A 14,081-nucleotide genomic window follows, 5' to 3' on the forward strand; every position below is an offset into this window, starting at 1 on the left:
AGTGTATCATCAAGCGTGTATAAAAATGCAATCAATGCCGAATGCGCTTTGCCGCGCGCTTGTCTTGCTCTCCATCCAATTTTCCACTGATTGAAGTTCCTGCTTCTCGTCCCTTCAGGTCGCCGACGACTGCGGGTGAGATGGTGGCATCCTTTTCAAGCTGATCCTCCGAAACTGTGTCCTCTGAGAACTTGCGTTTCTGCAGAATCTGGGACACTGGTTGGCCATGCTCGGGGCCTTCTCGGGTGAACAAGGGTTCCTCTTTCATTTTCCCTTTCCTTTCTTGTTTCAACTCCGACTCTAAGATCAGCCTAACGCCTGCCCACTGGTCCCTATCTCCTTCGATATCGTTGAAAAAGGCTCTGAATGGTACATTCACAACCCAAGAGTAACTTCCGGGGTCATGGTAATTGCGTTCTCGATGCTGCCTTTGGTAGTCGACTTGGAGATCAACTCGTAGAAGGTCCATCACGGCGATGAAGTTGGAGCGTAGTGGAGAGGGGAGGGCTTTGACCACGTCGTTGTGCTTGGCGATGGATTCGGCTAGGGTGAAAATATTCCACCGATTGGAAGCGCTATTGACGTCCAGTTTGCCCGTCTCTTGTCCAAAGAGAGTATCCACAAAGTCTCTTTCAAGGCCGAGTTGCTTTACACGCTTTGTGATCAGCCAAAGCAGTATCCACCAGATAGCTTCCAAGTCATGCACGAAATTGTGAACCAGTGTTACTACCTGGGGTGAAGAAACAACCGGGACTGCTCCCCCTCTTCGCCCAGTGTTGACTTGAGCCAGAATGCGTCTTGAAGACAAAATCTCGCACGCAAGGAAATCTTGCGAAGCCTGCGGTTGCTTGTCAGACATGACACTCAAGTTGATCTCGAAGGTCAAGGGCCTTACCGTTTTGGGTGTGGTGCTCGCAGCGCGATTAGACGGAAACCTCTTTGCATACTCGAGGTCTGCTAGCTTCACTCTCCAAAGACCGTTGGGACCTGTTCGCGCAGCCAGGATGTTACTGTCACTTATGTCACGATGAACCCATCCAACACAGAACATGAGCCGAAGCACTGTAAGCTCCCGGTTAGAGTGTCAAAGAATCAAGGTGAGAACAACCAACTCGACGTACCCATGATACAGCCCTTTAAGACGTCAATAGCCTCACCAAGAGTCTGAATCTCATTGAGTGGCGTGTAGACCTCACCGTAGACGTACCGACATTGCTTCCTGGGTACAAGAACTTGCTGAGGTATATGGTCGACAGCAGGAGTTGGATTCACTTGACTGCAAGGTTGCATAGAAGTTCCCTTCGTCGATTGGGGACCCGGATTAGCATGGACCTTGCTGTCTCGTTGAGATTGCTTCTTTGGCTCGACAAAGATTGCCGGGATTCTCCAAGCACTGGGAATGACCAAGGGACCTGAGGTACCAATATGATATTCAGTCACACAGGAGAAGAAGCTCCTGAATTTCTCCCTTTCGAGCGCACCCGCAATTTCATCCAACTCCTCCTCTGTGCAATCCCGCAATATATCGCGTGCGCGCCAATTTGGATCCCTCGAGAAGTTGGCCATGTCCCGGAAAATACAGCTCTGGATGAAGTTCTCGGTGGGCGCATCGGAGCTAACAGAAACATCCTTCAGTATCATGTCTGCTGTTCCATCCACACGCCTGTGGTCAGTGGCCGATTTGACCTGTTTCACCCTCCAAACCCGGGTTGCGCGTCCCCTGAGACGCAAGGGGCGGTACTCAGAGATGCAGTCTGAGGTCAGATAGTATTGGGACCTAATCCTCGTTTCGTTGGGGGGTAAATGATAAAGGAAATGTTTTCCTTCGATCAGCGTGACAAGAGGGTCAAGGCCGAGCTGTTTGTCCGTAGCACAGAACAGAAAGACAAAGATCCCAATAAGAAGGTCAGGTCGCTGCGGCGTTATTTATTAGAACCTTGCCATGAAGTGAGCCTGAGAAGGGATAACAAGGGGCGCACCTCGACTAAACTGAAGACCGTCGCCTTCACGGAATGCGATCGGGAGAAAAACCATAAGGAGACCATGTCATCCTCTATGGTAACCTACAAGTGATGCTCTGAGGTGAGTATTGAGTGTGTAATTATGACAAGTCCGAGAAACTTACACCAAACATAAAGTTTCGTCGAGGATCATCGGTCATCGCGTGATTGACATGCGACAGCAGCTGGCGGCGGTTCTGTGGATTGAAATGAGCACGGAGAGTTCAAATCAAACAAAATGGGCGCACCTGGTAGATCAATGCATTTGTACAATCAACCTTGAATTCAAAGGGGACAATCACGTCCGAAACAGCCAGTCCCCTCCCTTCCTTCTGGGTTAGACCAGCATCGATCCGTTGATCACAACCGGGGATTGTCGAATCCATAGTGGAGTTTCCACAGATGCGAATGGTGTAGCCATTCATTCTAACTCCCTTCTCCTCGAGGCACGAGCGAATGGCGCTTCCAATGCCCCTTAAGGTGTTGAAAAGTGTGGCCTCATTGACCTTTCGGACGACCCTGTGGCCCCGTTTCTTCTTCTTGAGGTACTCTTTCTTTACCAGAGATGGCTTGTACCTGAAATCGTGAAGCACATGGGAGTAGACGAGTGTGTCCAAAGTGCCAGGTGCATCTGTGTCGTCTTCGTCATCCTTGAAGTCGTTTGGATATTCTTCGTCTTCGATCTCTTTCCCTGAGGTCCCATCAAAGGGGGAAGTTGGCCCAGACTGTCCGTCTACATCTCTTTCCTCTTTTCTCAAATTATCAGAGGGCGACTCATCCTCCGTATCCGAATCTTCTGGACTCTGCTCCTCGTCACTTTCCTCCTCGGCATCCTCTGCTTCCACTCGAACTTCCTCGAAACCATCATGGGTCCGCACCAAGTATTTGCGAGGCACAAGAACAGTAGTTCTGTCCTCCCTCTTGACACTGGCCAAATATCTCAGTGCAAAGTCAACAGTGTCCTTGTCATATCCAGGCATGTAATATTTTATGAATTCTTCGACATTGCAGACGACGATCTCAGAATTCATCAACCGAGCAATGTCCAAGCGAAGTTGGGTCGTCGTGTCGTCGATGTTCGTAGCGTTCAACTTTGAGCGGGGGGTACTGGTCACAATAGGTTCGCTCAGCGACCCTCCATGACCAAGGTTAACCAACGTTCTGCGCTTAGGCGTTCTGGGAGGACGTCGTCAGTGGTGCCACTCCGCAATAGGCGGCAACAGGCAGCGGAAGAAGGGACTTACGCAGGGGACATCGTCGAGTCCTTGCCGTCCTGATACCGGGTAGGTTGGAGCGTTGCGTTGAGGTGACAGTAATTGGATTTTTCGAGTGGGAAGATGTGGTTGAGATTAAAGCAGCGTCGCGTTGAATTTGGATTTTGACCATTGTCACATTCCCACAGTGTCTGATCGCAACCGTTCGAACTCCGAATCGAGGGTCCCAGCTTTGGGTAGGTAGGTAGGTAGACCTGTGACAGATCGGTTACCGGTTAGGTAGGTAGGCAGTCAAAGGCCTTGAGCATGTGCTCGATTTTATCCTCGTAGACTAAGGTGTGATTGCGGCCACGGGCAAGGGGGACAAGTCGTCTGGCCTGTCAATAAGGTAACGGTCGCTGAATTAGGGCTAAGCGCTATGTGATTGAGGGACATAAACTATCAAACATGAATGAGGTATTGCAATGGGGTTACGGGCAAGTAGGTTACAAGGGAAGAGGCTACATGAGACGGTAAAGTAATAGTGCTATACTAGTTACGTTTTCTTCGACGGGCTTTTGGGACTGGCGTTCTTTCCTGCAGCCCACCTTGGGTGACTGTTTGCTGAAGCTTGCGCGTCCGTGACCTCGTCATCGGTCCAGTGTCGCGTTGGCTCCGAGTCATGGATCGCGTAACAGGCCTATCGCGCAGGGGCGGCTGAGTACGTCGGGCTGGTGCTCGCCGAAGTTTCTTTGGAGGGGGTGATGTTTCTGAGCCGTCGGGTCCCCCTATTGCAGGTTGACGACTTGATAGGGGGGCTATTGATGGGGTCAGAACTTCGGACTTGCGCTTCCTGGACGATGAGAGGCCGGATGGGTCGTGGAGATGGACGTGCTGAAGAGGCCTCCGTACGATCATCTGGATGCTGTTCCAGTCCCCACGAGTCTTCTCGATATCCTCAAAGAAAGCCGAGAATCCTTCCCCGATGATCCAAGAATAGCTCCCCCTGTCTCCCTGACTCCCAGATCCATTGAGCGATTGGTAAGCCCAGTATAGATCAATCTTCAGAGTGTTCAGCTGGTCGAGGAAGGCCGATGGACGATAGAGGGATGACGGAAGGGTTCGGGGGAATCGTTCGTAGCTATATAGCGCATCTGGCAGCGCAAAAAGGTAGGCGCGCATCCCTGCATATGAGGGATTCTCTTTTTGCTGAAAGAAGAGCTCGCCGAAGTCACGAGCGGGCTCTGGACCTATTCTCATGGTGACTAACCAAAGGAAGATCCACCAAACCGATTCCAGGTCATGTTGGTAGTTATGAATGACTGGTTTGCTGGGGCCGCGGACACGATCCCTTCCTCTGTGCCCAGTTTCTGGGAGAAAGGGAACGCGCGTCTGCAATTCGCATGCCATGAAATAAGGTGTACCCTATGAGGTCATGAGTACTGAGCGAGATGAAGTGTACGAGATCAGACTACTCACGACGCGAGGCTCGTCAGCGGAGGACATTGGACTTGGATATTTCCTGGCGAATTCGAGATCGGATAGCTTCACCTGCCACGGGCCCTGTGGCGTAGACGGGAACGCGAGAATATTACCAGAACTGACATCTCGGTGAACCCAGCCCGCGCAGAACATAAGGCGTAACGCTATCGAGATTGTCAGAGTCGCGCGGGAGTGCAAATGAACCTGACATACCTGTGACACATTGCTTGAGAATATCGACGACTTCACCGAGGGTAGGAATATCATGGAGCACCGTGCAGACCAGCTCGTAGACGAAAAAGCACCGGCGCTTTCCTGACGGGTTGGCGGAACCCGTGTTCAAGTTCTGAGATCCAGCAGAAGGGTCGCCGAGATGTCTGGCTATGATGCAGGAGAAAAACCTTTTGAAGTTTTCGCCTTCAAAGGCCTCTGCCAGCTCGTCGATATCGGCCTTTCGCATGTCCTTCAAAATACCCTGCGATCGCCAATTCTCCGTCCTCCCGAAAGCAGCGATATCGTGGAACAACTGCTCTTGTATCTCTGCTTCCGTTGGCACATCGACATCCAAAGAAGTGTCTTTGAGGATACGTTCGGAAGTCCCGGGAATGCGTGTTGGATTGCTGGGAGAGGTGACCTGGATGACCCTCCAGATGCGACTGCTCCGGCCAGTAACATCGGGCGAATGGAACTGCGAAACAAGCTCGACAGTCCGATAGTAGAGAGGGTTAAGCCTGCTTCCACCCGACGGCAACTCGTAAACGTAGCTTGAGTCGGGGAGAAGTGTAACAAGTGGATCATATCCCAGTTGCTGATCTGTTGCCGTGAACAAACATGTGAAGATTTGAACGAGGATGTCCGGGTGCTGCGAAGAGGTACTTTAGCCCAACAGATAGACGTTCAAAACAAAGCACGCTTACTTCTGTCATGTTGAATGGTGTTGACTTTATGCAACACGACCGAGACAGGTACCATAGCGACATCTGAGCGTCTTCGACAGTAATCTGAAGCCAAAAGAATGTCAGCGGTCGTTCTCGAATGTAAAGACACTGTACTTACTCCATACGCAAACGTTCGACGAGGGTCCTCGTTAACTATGCGAAAGATATCCCGCATTTGCTCATCCATTGTCTGTGGTACCGTTTAGTTGACGAAAGAGACAAATATGTATGAGTGACACGTACCTCGTTCTCGCCGGCCTGTCTGCGAGACACCCGCAAAGGAACAACGACGTCGGTCGGATGCAAGGCCGCGTCCATATTTTTTGTAAGGCAAGTACTGACGACGATCGAGTTATCGGCAGAGTTGTCGGTTTCTGTCGGACGAACTGAGAGCTTGTTCGCGCATATCCCAGTCATCCCCTCCAATGCGCTGCAAACTGCCCTTCCGATGGCATGGAGTGACTTGACGATGTAATTCGGGTTGACATCGCCAACATGGAAAAGGCCGTCGAAAGCCTTGAGTGCATGAGAGTAAACAGAACGTTGGGGAGGTGACGGCGAATGCTGATTCAGGGAGCATTCTCGAGGCAAAAAGGCCTTCTGGTCCTGTAGATCGACCATGACCGCGGCACAGTGAGATAAACAGTCGTTTGGTAGGTAGGTTTCAATAAAATCTTCAACTTGACAGCTAATTATTTGGCGTTCCATAGTCACGGAGAGCTTTTAAAGAGAACGTAAAGCCAATTGTCAAGTGAAAGCGTAGTCGATGGTCGTGGTTCAAAGACAAGTAGGCGCGGTCGCGCTGATGGGTGTTGAAAGCCGCCGGCAGCGGATTCCCACGACCAACGCGTTCAGGCCACATGACCGCTTTATGAACTCGTACATTGTTCAAACGGTAAACCTGGCCACTCGACTATCACCCATGGCCACATCCTCGCAACCCGGTACACTTTGAGACTTAAACGTGGGACAAGATCTAAGCGCCCAATTTCAGCTGACACTCGCAATGATCGCTGGTCACGTTCGTACCGGAACCTGCCTGAAGGGACAGTGTTCAGTTCAAGTGAATGCAAAGCTTGCCAGCGGTTTCCCGTATCGACTTGTGAACGTACATACAGCACAAGAAGGGTCAAGCATTACTCTATGAGAGATGGTAAATCACGAGAATCCAGTGATATGGCGACCGGTAGGAAGGATGTCGAGGTCAGTGCTAAACCGCGCTCTCGCCAAAGGAAAGGCTCGTTCTGCCTCCAGGTGCACAGACCTGGTATAACCATCTGCGAGAGACTGCAGCGGATAAGGCTTGACTGTAACCCTTCTGAGGTTGGGGAGAAGCTGCTTGTCGGCGAGCACCCGGTCCAATGGCTCCCATATCCTGAGATGCTCCGCATCTTCTTCCGATGTCGACACTAGATTCTGAGACGTTAGATCGTCGCCCCCATCCGACTCCCAAGTCACCTCTATGGCGAGCTCCCGTAGGCCAGGCAATTTTTCAAGGTACCGACAGAGAACGGGAACTGCGAGCTGTGCGAGCAATCCCCGAAGATGACTGTTCTCAGGCTGTGGCCGATAATATGGGCCTTGAGCCTTGAATCGAAGCTGTGTCAACCGAGGAAATACTACTGCACTATCGTCGTCATCCACAAGGGGCTCTTGAATCGAGAGTCAGCCGGTGAGAGGGGACTCGATAGAGCGCGTCAGAGTACGTACTGAGAGCCTGGCAAGTGGTGAATGCCAGAGTGAGCGTCTCTATCGTATCTTTGCAATAGGAGAGGAAGTGTTTGACGCCGATGGAAGTCCCCGCAGCCATCGAAGTGATGGAGAGCCATCGCAAAGATGGGAAGTGATGGTTCCAGAAGTTCAACAGAATGTGGCCCTTTGTCACGATGCAGAGGCTACGGATAGGGGAGAGGATGCGCGTTGACGTCGATGTTGCGTCGTCGCCATCGCTTTCGTTAACGAGTATTAGCCCAAGTTGGGCCGTCATGGCGATCAGCTGGTGTATGAACCGGCTCGGAAAGGCGGAGAAAGACCGAAGCGTAACGCTCTGTAGTTGGCGGTTGGCACTCTTGCATCCTTCGATGATTTGTTCGAGGGAGGCTATCAGTACGTTCTCCAGGGCGATGCCCAGCACATGAGCCCTGAGATCGACAGCGACGATTGATGGCAAGAGATGAAGGATTTGAGGGAGAAGATGTAGGAACGAGTCGGTGCGCCTCTTTTCTAACAGCTTGAATCTTGCTGCCCGTTCGCGCGGATCCTCGACGTCCGACCCTAGAGACGACACGGGCACCATGGACATGTCACACACCGATATCTTTCGGATGTACACGGCCAGGTGTGGAGATTCCCGTAGCATTTCCAAAGACTGCTGGATATAGACATCGACAGAGGGTCGGTTCTTCTTCCTTTCAGGATCTGCAAAACTGAGTGATTCGAAGATGAAGGTCCTGCAGCGATGAAGGGTGGCCGACGAGGTGAGGGAGAAGTTGAGAAGTGCCTGGAAGGCCTCCGATGTTGTGGGTTGGTTCCTGCTCTCCGCGCCCAGGTATTCGATGATGCTTTCGAGGATATCGGTACTCAGAACTTGCCCTTGCGGAGACGACATGGTGGGATGGACGACGTTCGACAATAGGGTCCGGAACGGTCTCTCAACATAACTGGCCGGGTTTGCCGATGTTTGCCACAAAGCTTCAAGCTTCAATTCCCGCCTCGTGTGCGTGTCGTGGGCGAGCGTGCGCGGGACCTCCTTTCCGTCAACTTCAAGGTCTAACTCGTGCCTATACCCCGCATCCGATTACCAAAGCGTTGGATGGGGGAGGTTTTGATGCATCTTTGCGGGTCGTAACATCGGACGGAGAGCTTACTGTCTACAAGGTTGACGGAGTTATGAGTAGCCGTTGCAATCAGAAGAGGCCTCATGTACCTACCAACAAAGAGGACGACGATAGAATGTGTACGGTTCCACCTTGCCACCATCATCTCAAGCGCGTAGAAATCCGCCTGACATTCCGGCGACGCGGTCATGCTGGGAAGTTCGTGTTCAAGCTCCTGTTTAGTCTCAATGGGAGCTGAGTGCGACGACGCACCTGGCCGTTTCGTTTGCGCGCTGCAGAAACCGGCGTCTGAACTTGCTTCGAAGAACTGGTTTCAGCAGAAGATCACGAGGTGGGCAAGTTCGGGCCTTGCGTTGCAGCGTCGAGTCGACGTTCCAAGAGATGGGGTCCCAGTGCAAAACCTTGGGGTCGTTTACCAGGACGAGAGATTCGTCCTCACCAATGGGGTTTCTGGTGTCCTCCATGTCAAGGTTGATTAAGTACTACGGACTGTGCTGTCCTCGGCATGGCGTGTCAGAGTGACTCGGAGGTCATGGCCCACCCAGCGGAGAGCGGAGAAGTGAGAAACGAATCGGCAGGTCCAGGTTGCCCCGTGCACTGCGCAGCGCCCGGCGCGGTTTCCGTCAAATCACGTGCCGCTGATGGGCGCCAATCAATTCCGTCCGTCCGGCGCTCTGACGCCAAGAATCTGCTTGGGGCTCACGGATGTCACTTACTTACTCAAGACCCATTCTGTGAGTTGCATTTGCTCTCAAATTATGTACCTCATACTGAAGTGCTGATGATGGGTGGACCTTCAAGTTTCGACACACGACCTGCCAGCCGACCTCTGATGCCGATGGTGGGCAATCGGAATTCTGATTTAGATATGATATGATATGTATGATTATGGACTTACTGATGACAGGATGTTGGCGGGTGAGATTAGAGTTCGGAGGAGTCACCACTCCGACCTTAGGCCAGTGGGCGCCAGTTTGGCTATGAAATGAGAGTTCGTGACCGTGCTCTGTGGTCACTTGGCATAAGATCTGATGGATGGACCATGGCGTCCCGTATGTATGTCATGGGAGATGAAGTTAGACGAAGAAGTTAGAACGTCTTGGACAGGTTGACGATTTCACGTACGCATACATAATACGCGCGCTTGTCCTACTACTAGGATGCTAGCGTGATGATGGACCCTGGCTAGGCGAAAAGAGAACGTAGCAAACCAACGTCAACTCAGCTTTGCCGCGTCGTGCGTGGCACCATGTACCCAGAGTAAGGAAGAGGGTTGATGATTCGATGAAACGCCGAGGACGAAATAGCCCGCGATTGCGGATTCAGGGTCTTCGTTCCTCGTCCGAGACATAATCGATGTTCTCGGAGAGCGTGAGTTTAGGCACAGAACCTTTAGTGCCCAACTTTCCAGATCGTTCGCAAGGTTGGCAACGAATACGAACCCCTTTGATCATAACCCACGTACTCCGACGCAAAGCCATACGCTCGTGGCGAGGAAAACTGGCGCCTCCACTCATCTCATCGAGCAGGGGCTCCAATCACCCAGAAGCGTCCCAGCTGGAAGATACGGAGACCGTACCTCAGATCCGTGATCTCTCCAAGTCGAACACGCGGGGAAGTAGTCGGAGTGTGCCCCCGGGAGGGCGAGGATGGGCGTTGGATATTGTTCGTTGCTCAGACTCTTTGATTCAGGGATCACCGGGACTGCAGGGGGTCGCGTGGTGGTCATCAGAACCTCCAACTGTAGAGCCGCGTTTTGGAGATCATGATTTCGCGGATTGCGGTGGGGGATTCCTGTCGAGAGAAGGCCTTGGTTGTGGGATTGTGGATCATGATACTTAGTCACGACGCCAATGTTGATGATGGTAGAGGGCGATCATGAAAGAAGGAGATGGCTGACGTGGAATGACGAGCGGTGGAGGTTAAGAGTGTGCATTGAAGCTATGTTGGTGGACACGACGCCCGAGAATCAGGTGGTGCGAATGTGATACGGTCGATCGGGATTGCTTCGAAGTAGGGGAACGTGAGGTCGGGCGTGGTCCGATGGTAAAGGAGAGGGATGCAACTAGAGAGGGCTCTATACCCGTCCGACGAGGGAGCGATTACGGTGGCTTGGAAGGGCTTTGAAGCCGTGAAGAAGTTAAAGACGAAAACCCACAGCGTATACACAGATGTCGTTACCGCGAATCGACGGATACGAAATGGAATAAAGGCGCCCAACCCAAAGAAACCCTCGTCATTCCATAATCCGAGATTACAATGTCGTGTACTCATACCCCAATAGCCACCCACATCGAAGTCTCTTAAGTTCTAGCCACACAGGACCCACATAGCAACACGATGCTCGCAGATTTCCTCTTGAGGCTATCCGAGCGACAAGAAGGGATGGAAGTTGCAATGGAGCACTGGGAGCGGCTCAAGCCTCCCCGTCGAGAGGGAGGAGGAAATTGAGAGAATACAAAGGCAGCTAAAATGGGCCAACGTAAGTGGCATCATGCAGTGTAGCTTCTGTTGACTGAAGCCGTCGGTGCAGATTAATGTGGCTGGGTCATAGAAACAGGATGGCGTTTGTTTAGAGAGGAGCAGAGAGGCTAGGGATGTGTTCGTTCATCGACTCGGGCGGGTGGCATGGGTGGCGTGGATGGAACGTGAATTCCAAGAGGCGGGCTACTCTGCTTGTGGGTAAGATAACCACATTCGAGGGTCGGACATGTCAGGAGATGTCACGGAGTATACGGAATTATGGGACGAGAAAAAGCCTCGAGCGAAGAGAAACCGAGAAGACGTGTCGGAAAACCAGATCCAACGTTGGTTTTGGGAAGGACCGGCTGACGTGCGCACGCGCGGACTGGATGGAAGGGGGAAGAGAAGCGGTCATGGTACCAAGGTAAAAGCCACTGCACAAACGAAGTGCCAAATTCGAAGACAAGCGAGTGCACCGAATTGGAAGATACGATATGGCTCGGAGAATCGGATTGGGTGAGAAGGCACGAATGATCCCGGGAGTTTTCCATTAGAATGGTCCGCTTAATTCAGGGCGCATTGTGCAGTTTTTGGGTCTCTGCAATTGCTGTTGAGTGAGGCGCTACGATAGAGTACAGAGCGAAGATTCTGAAGGATATCAGGCTAAAGAGTCGTCTGAGATGAGGAGAAAGAACGGGAGAAGGTGATGAACCGGAGAGGAAACGTAAAACCAAGAATGGAATAAGGCCCAGGTTGCCAAATTGAGGGGTGCCACGGTCATCAATCGGGGTCCGAATTCGGTGACGAGATGGGAAAGAGATTGATAGTAATATAAAGCTGGGCGAGAACAGACGCCGCACCTCTCTTTGCCATCTTCCACAGCAATCGAGCTGTTCGCCCTACGACGTTTCCCTTCCTCGTCGTCCCCTTCCTCACGATCGCACAGGCAAATAGACTCTTTTTTATTCGTTTAATTAATCCTCCGGAATGCCCGCCCTCCGCAGCGGCCACCCCGCCATGCTCCCTCGCAATCGCCGGCGGTCATCCCATCTCGCCCTGTTCACCCCCGCCAAACCTGGCGTTTACGGCGTCGGGATCCAGCAACCCGCCCCACAGTCATCCCAGCAAACATCGCCATCCTCGCTCACCGGGCTTCCCCCCAGACCGATAAGCTTTGCTCCCAATGTGACGCCGGGTACCTTTGTCGAGTCTGAGGACTCCTCGCCGACCACGCCCGAACCCCTCTCGCCGAACTCGCAGCCGAAGTTGTTCCCGCCGTCCGAAACTCCGGCCCCGCCGCCTGCTCGCAAACGGTGTCCTCCAGGGAAGAGGCGGAGCCAGGGATATATTCCCAGGCCGCCCAACGCCTTCATGTTGTTCAGAGCGGACTTTGTGCGCCAGAAACACGTACCTGGGTCTATTGAGACTAATCATGGCAGCCTAAGCAAAATTATCGGTGAGTTTCCCCAGTTTTCTTTTGGCAGTCGGGTGAGCAGCGACGAGGCGGTGCGTCGTGCTGTGATCCCGAATGTCTTCAGAAATCGTATCATGATGGCAGGGTTGCTGATAGCGCTTTCTGATTTTGTATAGGAAACTGCTGGAGATCGCTACCGTTGGAAGAGAAGAAGGTTTGGGAGCAAAAGGCGAAGCAAGAAAAAGCCGCCCATAAGATCCAGTACCCCAACTACCGCTTCCGACCTGTCCACAACAAAAAGAAGAAGCAGGCTGAGGCTGCTGCACGGGCACAGTCTAGCGATCCGGAGAAGCGCAAGCAGGATGTTTCGCCAGAGGAGGAAATCCGGTGCGAGGAGGTTACTCAGCTTCTGTTGGAAGGAAAGAAGGGTGAGGATCTGGCTAGGGCTGTTCGCCAGTTGGAGGAGTTGCGGAAGCAGCGAATTCGAGAGATGCAGAAGCTCAAGGGGCAGAGCCAGACGCCGGGACCTTTTCCTTCGAACCTCACGATGCCTCAGAGGAACATCGCGTTCCCTGGCGGTATCATGACCGCTCCCCAGCCCACATACCCCCCGGGTTCCTTGCTTTCTGGTAACAGCAACGGTTCATTCTTCCCTGGCGACAACGCTGCTGCCGGAAGCTATCTCCACCTTCGTCGATCATCGTCAGTTCCCCTCCCCGGCGCTTACAACGGCGGCTTCGACTTCAACAACTTCAACTTTGGCGGCGGTCCTATGGACTTCTATATGCCTCCTCCATCGTATCCCGAGTCCCAACAGCAGCACCAACAAGACCAGCCCATGGGCGACTCGAGTGCTGGAATCGCTCTCCCCAGCGTCCCATTCCTGCCACCTCCGAGCTCATCGGGTATCGCCGGGATCGCCAACTCATCGTTGGACAGCCAAGGCCCGGTGGACGACTCGAACATCAACCTGAACGTCGCATCGATCTCCAAGCATCAGCAACGAATGCTCCTCGGTCACCGTCGAAGCTCCAGTGCCGGTCCCGCGTTCGGTGGAATGCAACGAAACTGGACCGCACCGTTCGACAACAACAACTTCGGATACGGCTACTTCAACGGCATCCCAGGCTCGGCTATGGAGGGCGATTACCAGTCGGGCAACATCGTACTGCAACGCGATGACTCTCCTCTCCCAGAAGCCGACCTCAGCTTGTTCGACCCCAACTTCTTCAACGCGACGCAGAACACATCTGCCCCTGTCCCGGCTCCTGAAGATCCCAACGCCCCTCGCAGTAATGCTGGAACCACCAACACCACCCCGAATGGCGCCTTCAACGTTACCGAGTTGATGCACGGCCTTCCTCCCACCCTCGGTCCTCTCGATACCACCGGCATCCAATCTGGCGTCAGCCCTCACGACATGGTTTCCCCCGCCGATTCTTACTGGTCCAACGACAACAACGCGAACATGTTCCAGGCTCAATCCCAGCAACAAGGACTCGGTCTCGAAATCGGCCCTACGGATGTTCCCCCAGACTCCACGGTGCCCAACGCGACCACCTCGGGGCCAACGTTCGACCAGATGTATCTCGCCGAGCAGGATCAACAACGAGCTATGGATATGAACTACGGCAATACCGGTGCTTACCCTGACGCCAACTCGTACAACTATGGTCCTCTCGACATGGGCGTGCACGGCGGCGTGCAGTACGTGGAATGCTAGACGGGTTGTTGCTCTTCGATACCCCATCCCA

At 53.0% G+C, this 14,081-nt stretch overlaps 4 protein-coding genes across 4 annotated transcripts; 1 reads left to right on the forward strand and 3 right to left on the reverse strand.

Moving 5' to 3' along the window:
* Positions 1 to 31: 31 nt before the first annotated feature.
* On the reverse strand, positions 32 to 3,255 carry CC1G_15136 (other/FunK1 protein kinase; the record flags this gene model as incomplete). The annotated part of the gene is made up of 7 exons (XM_002910453.1): positions 32 to 838; positions 896 to 1,062; positions 1,122 to 1,914; positions 1,980 to 2,063; positions 2,126 to 2,197; positions 2,249 to 3,176; positions 3,245 to 3,255. The coding sequence occupies 7 exons, from the start codon at positions 3,253 to 3,255 to the stop codon at positions 32 to 34; spliced, it is 2,862 nt and encodes a 953-aa protein (XP_002910499.1).
* A 638-nt stretch (positions 3,256 to 3,893) lies between these two features.
* CC1G_15137 (other/FunK1 protein kinase) lies at positions 3,894 to 6,234 on the reverse strand (the record flags this gene model as incomplete). The annotated part of the gene is made up of 7 exons (XM_002910454.1): positions 3,894 to 4,011; positions 4,038 to 4,618; positions 4,673 to 4,839; positions 4,889 to 5,537; positions 5,593 to 5,676; positions 5,732 to 5,803; positions 5,857 to 6,234. The coding sequence occupies 7 exons, from the start codon at positions 6,232 to 6,234 to the stop codon at positions 3,894 to 3,896; spliced, it is 2,049 nt and encodes a 682-aa protein (XP_002910500.1).
* Positions 6,235 to 6,771: 537 nt separating this feature from the next.
* CC1G_07469 (hypothetical protein) lies at positions 6,772 to 8,914 on the reverse strand (the record flags this gene model as incomplete). Its single annotated transcript, XM_001832046.2, has 5 exons — positions 6,772 to 7,265; positions 7,324 to 8,362; positions 8,415 to 8,479; positions 8,544 to 8,641; positions 8,703 to 8,914. The coding sequence occupies 5 exons, from the start codon at positions 8,912 to 8,914 to the stop codon at positions 6,772 to 6,774; spliced, it is 1,908 nt and encodes a 635-aa protein (XP_001832098.2).
* A 2,986-nt stretch (positions 8,915 to 11,900) lies between these two features.
* On the forward strand, positions 11,901 to 14,050 carry CC1G_07470 (hypothetical protein; the record flags this gene model as incomplete). Its single annotated transcript, XM_001832047.1, has 2 exons — positions 11,901 to 12,369; positions 12,504 to 14,050. 2 exons carry the CDS (start codon positions 11,901 to 11,903, stop codon positions 14,048 to 14,050), a joined length of 2,016 nt encoding a protein of 671 aa, XP_001832099.1.
* Between the last annotated feature and the right edge of the window lie 31 nt (positions 14,051 to 14,081).

The sequence above is a fragment of the Coprinopsis cinerea genome (assembly GCF_000182895.1).
Source record: "Coprinopsis cinerea okayama7#130 chromosome 9 map unlocalized cont3.9, whole genome shotgun sequence".
Lineage (NCBI taxonomy): Eukaryota > Fungi > Basidiomycota > Agaricomycetes > Agaricales > Psathyrellaceae > Coprinopsis > Coprinopsis cinerea.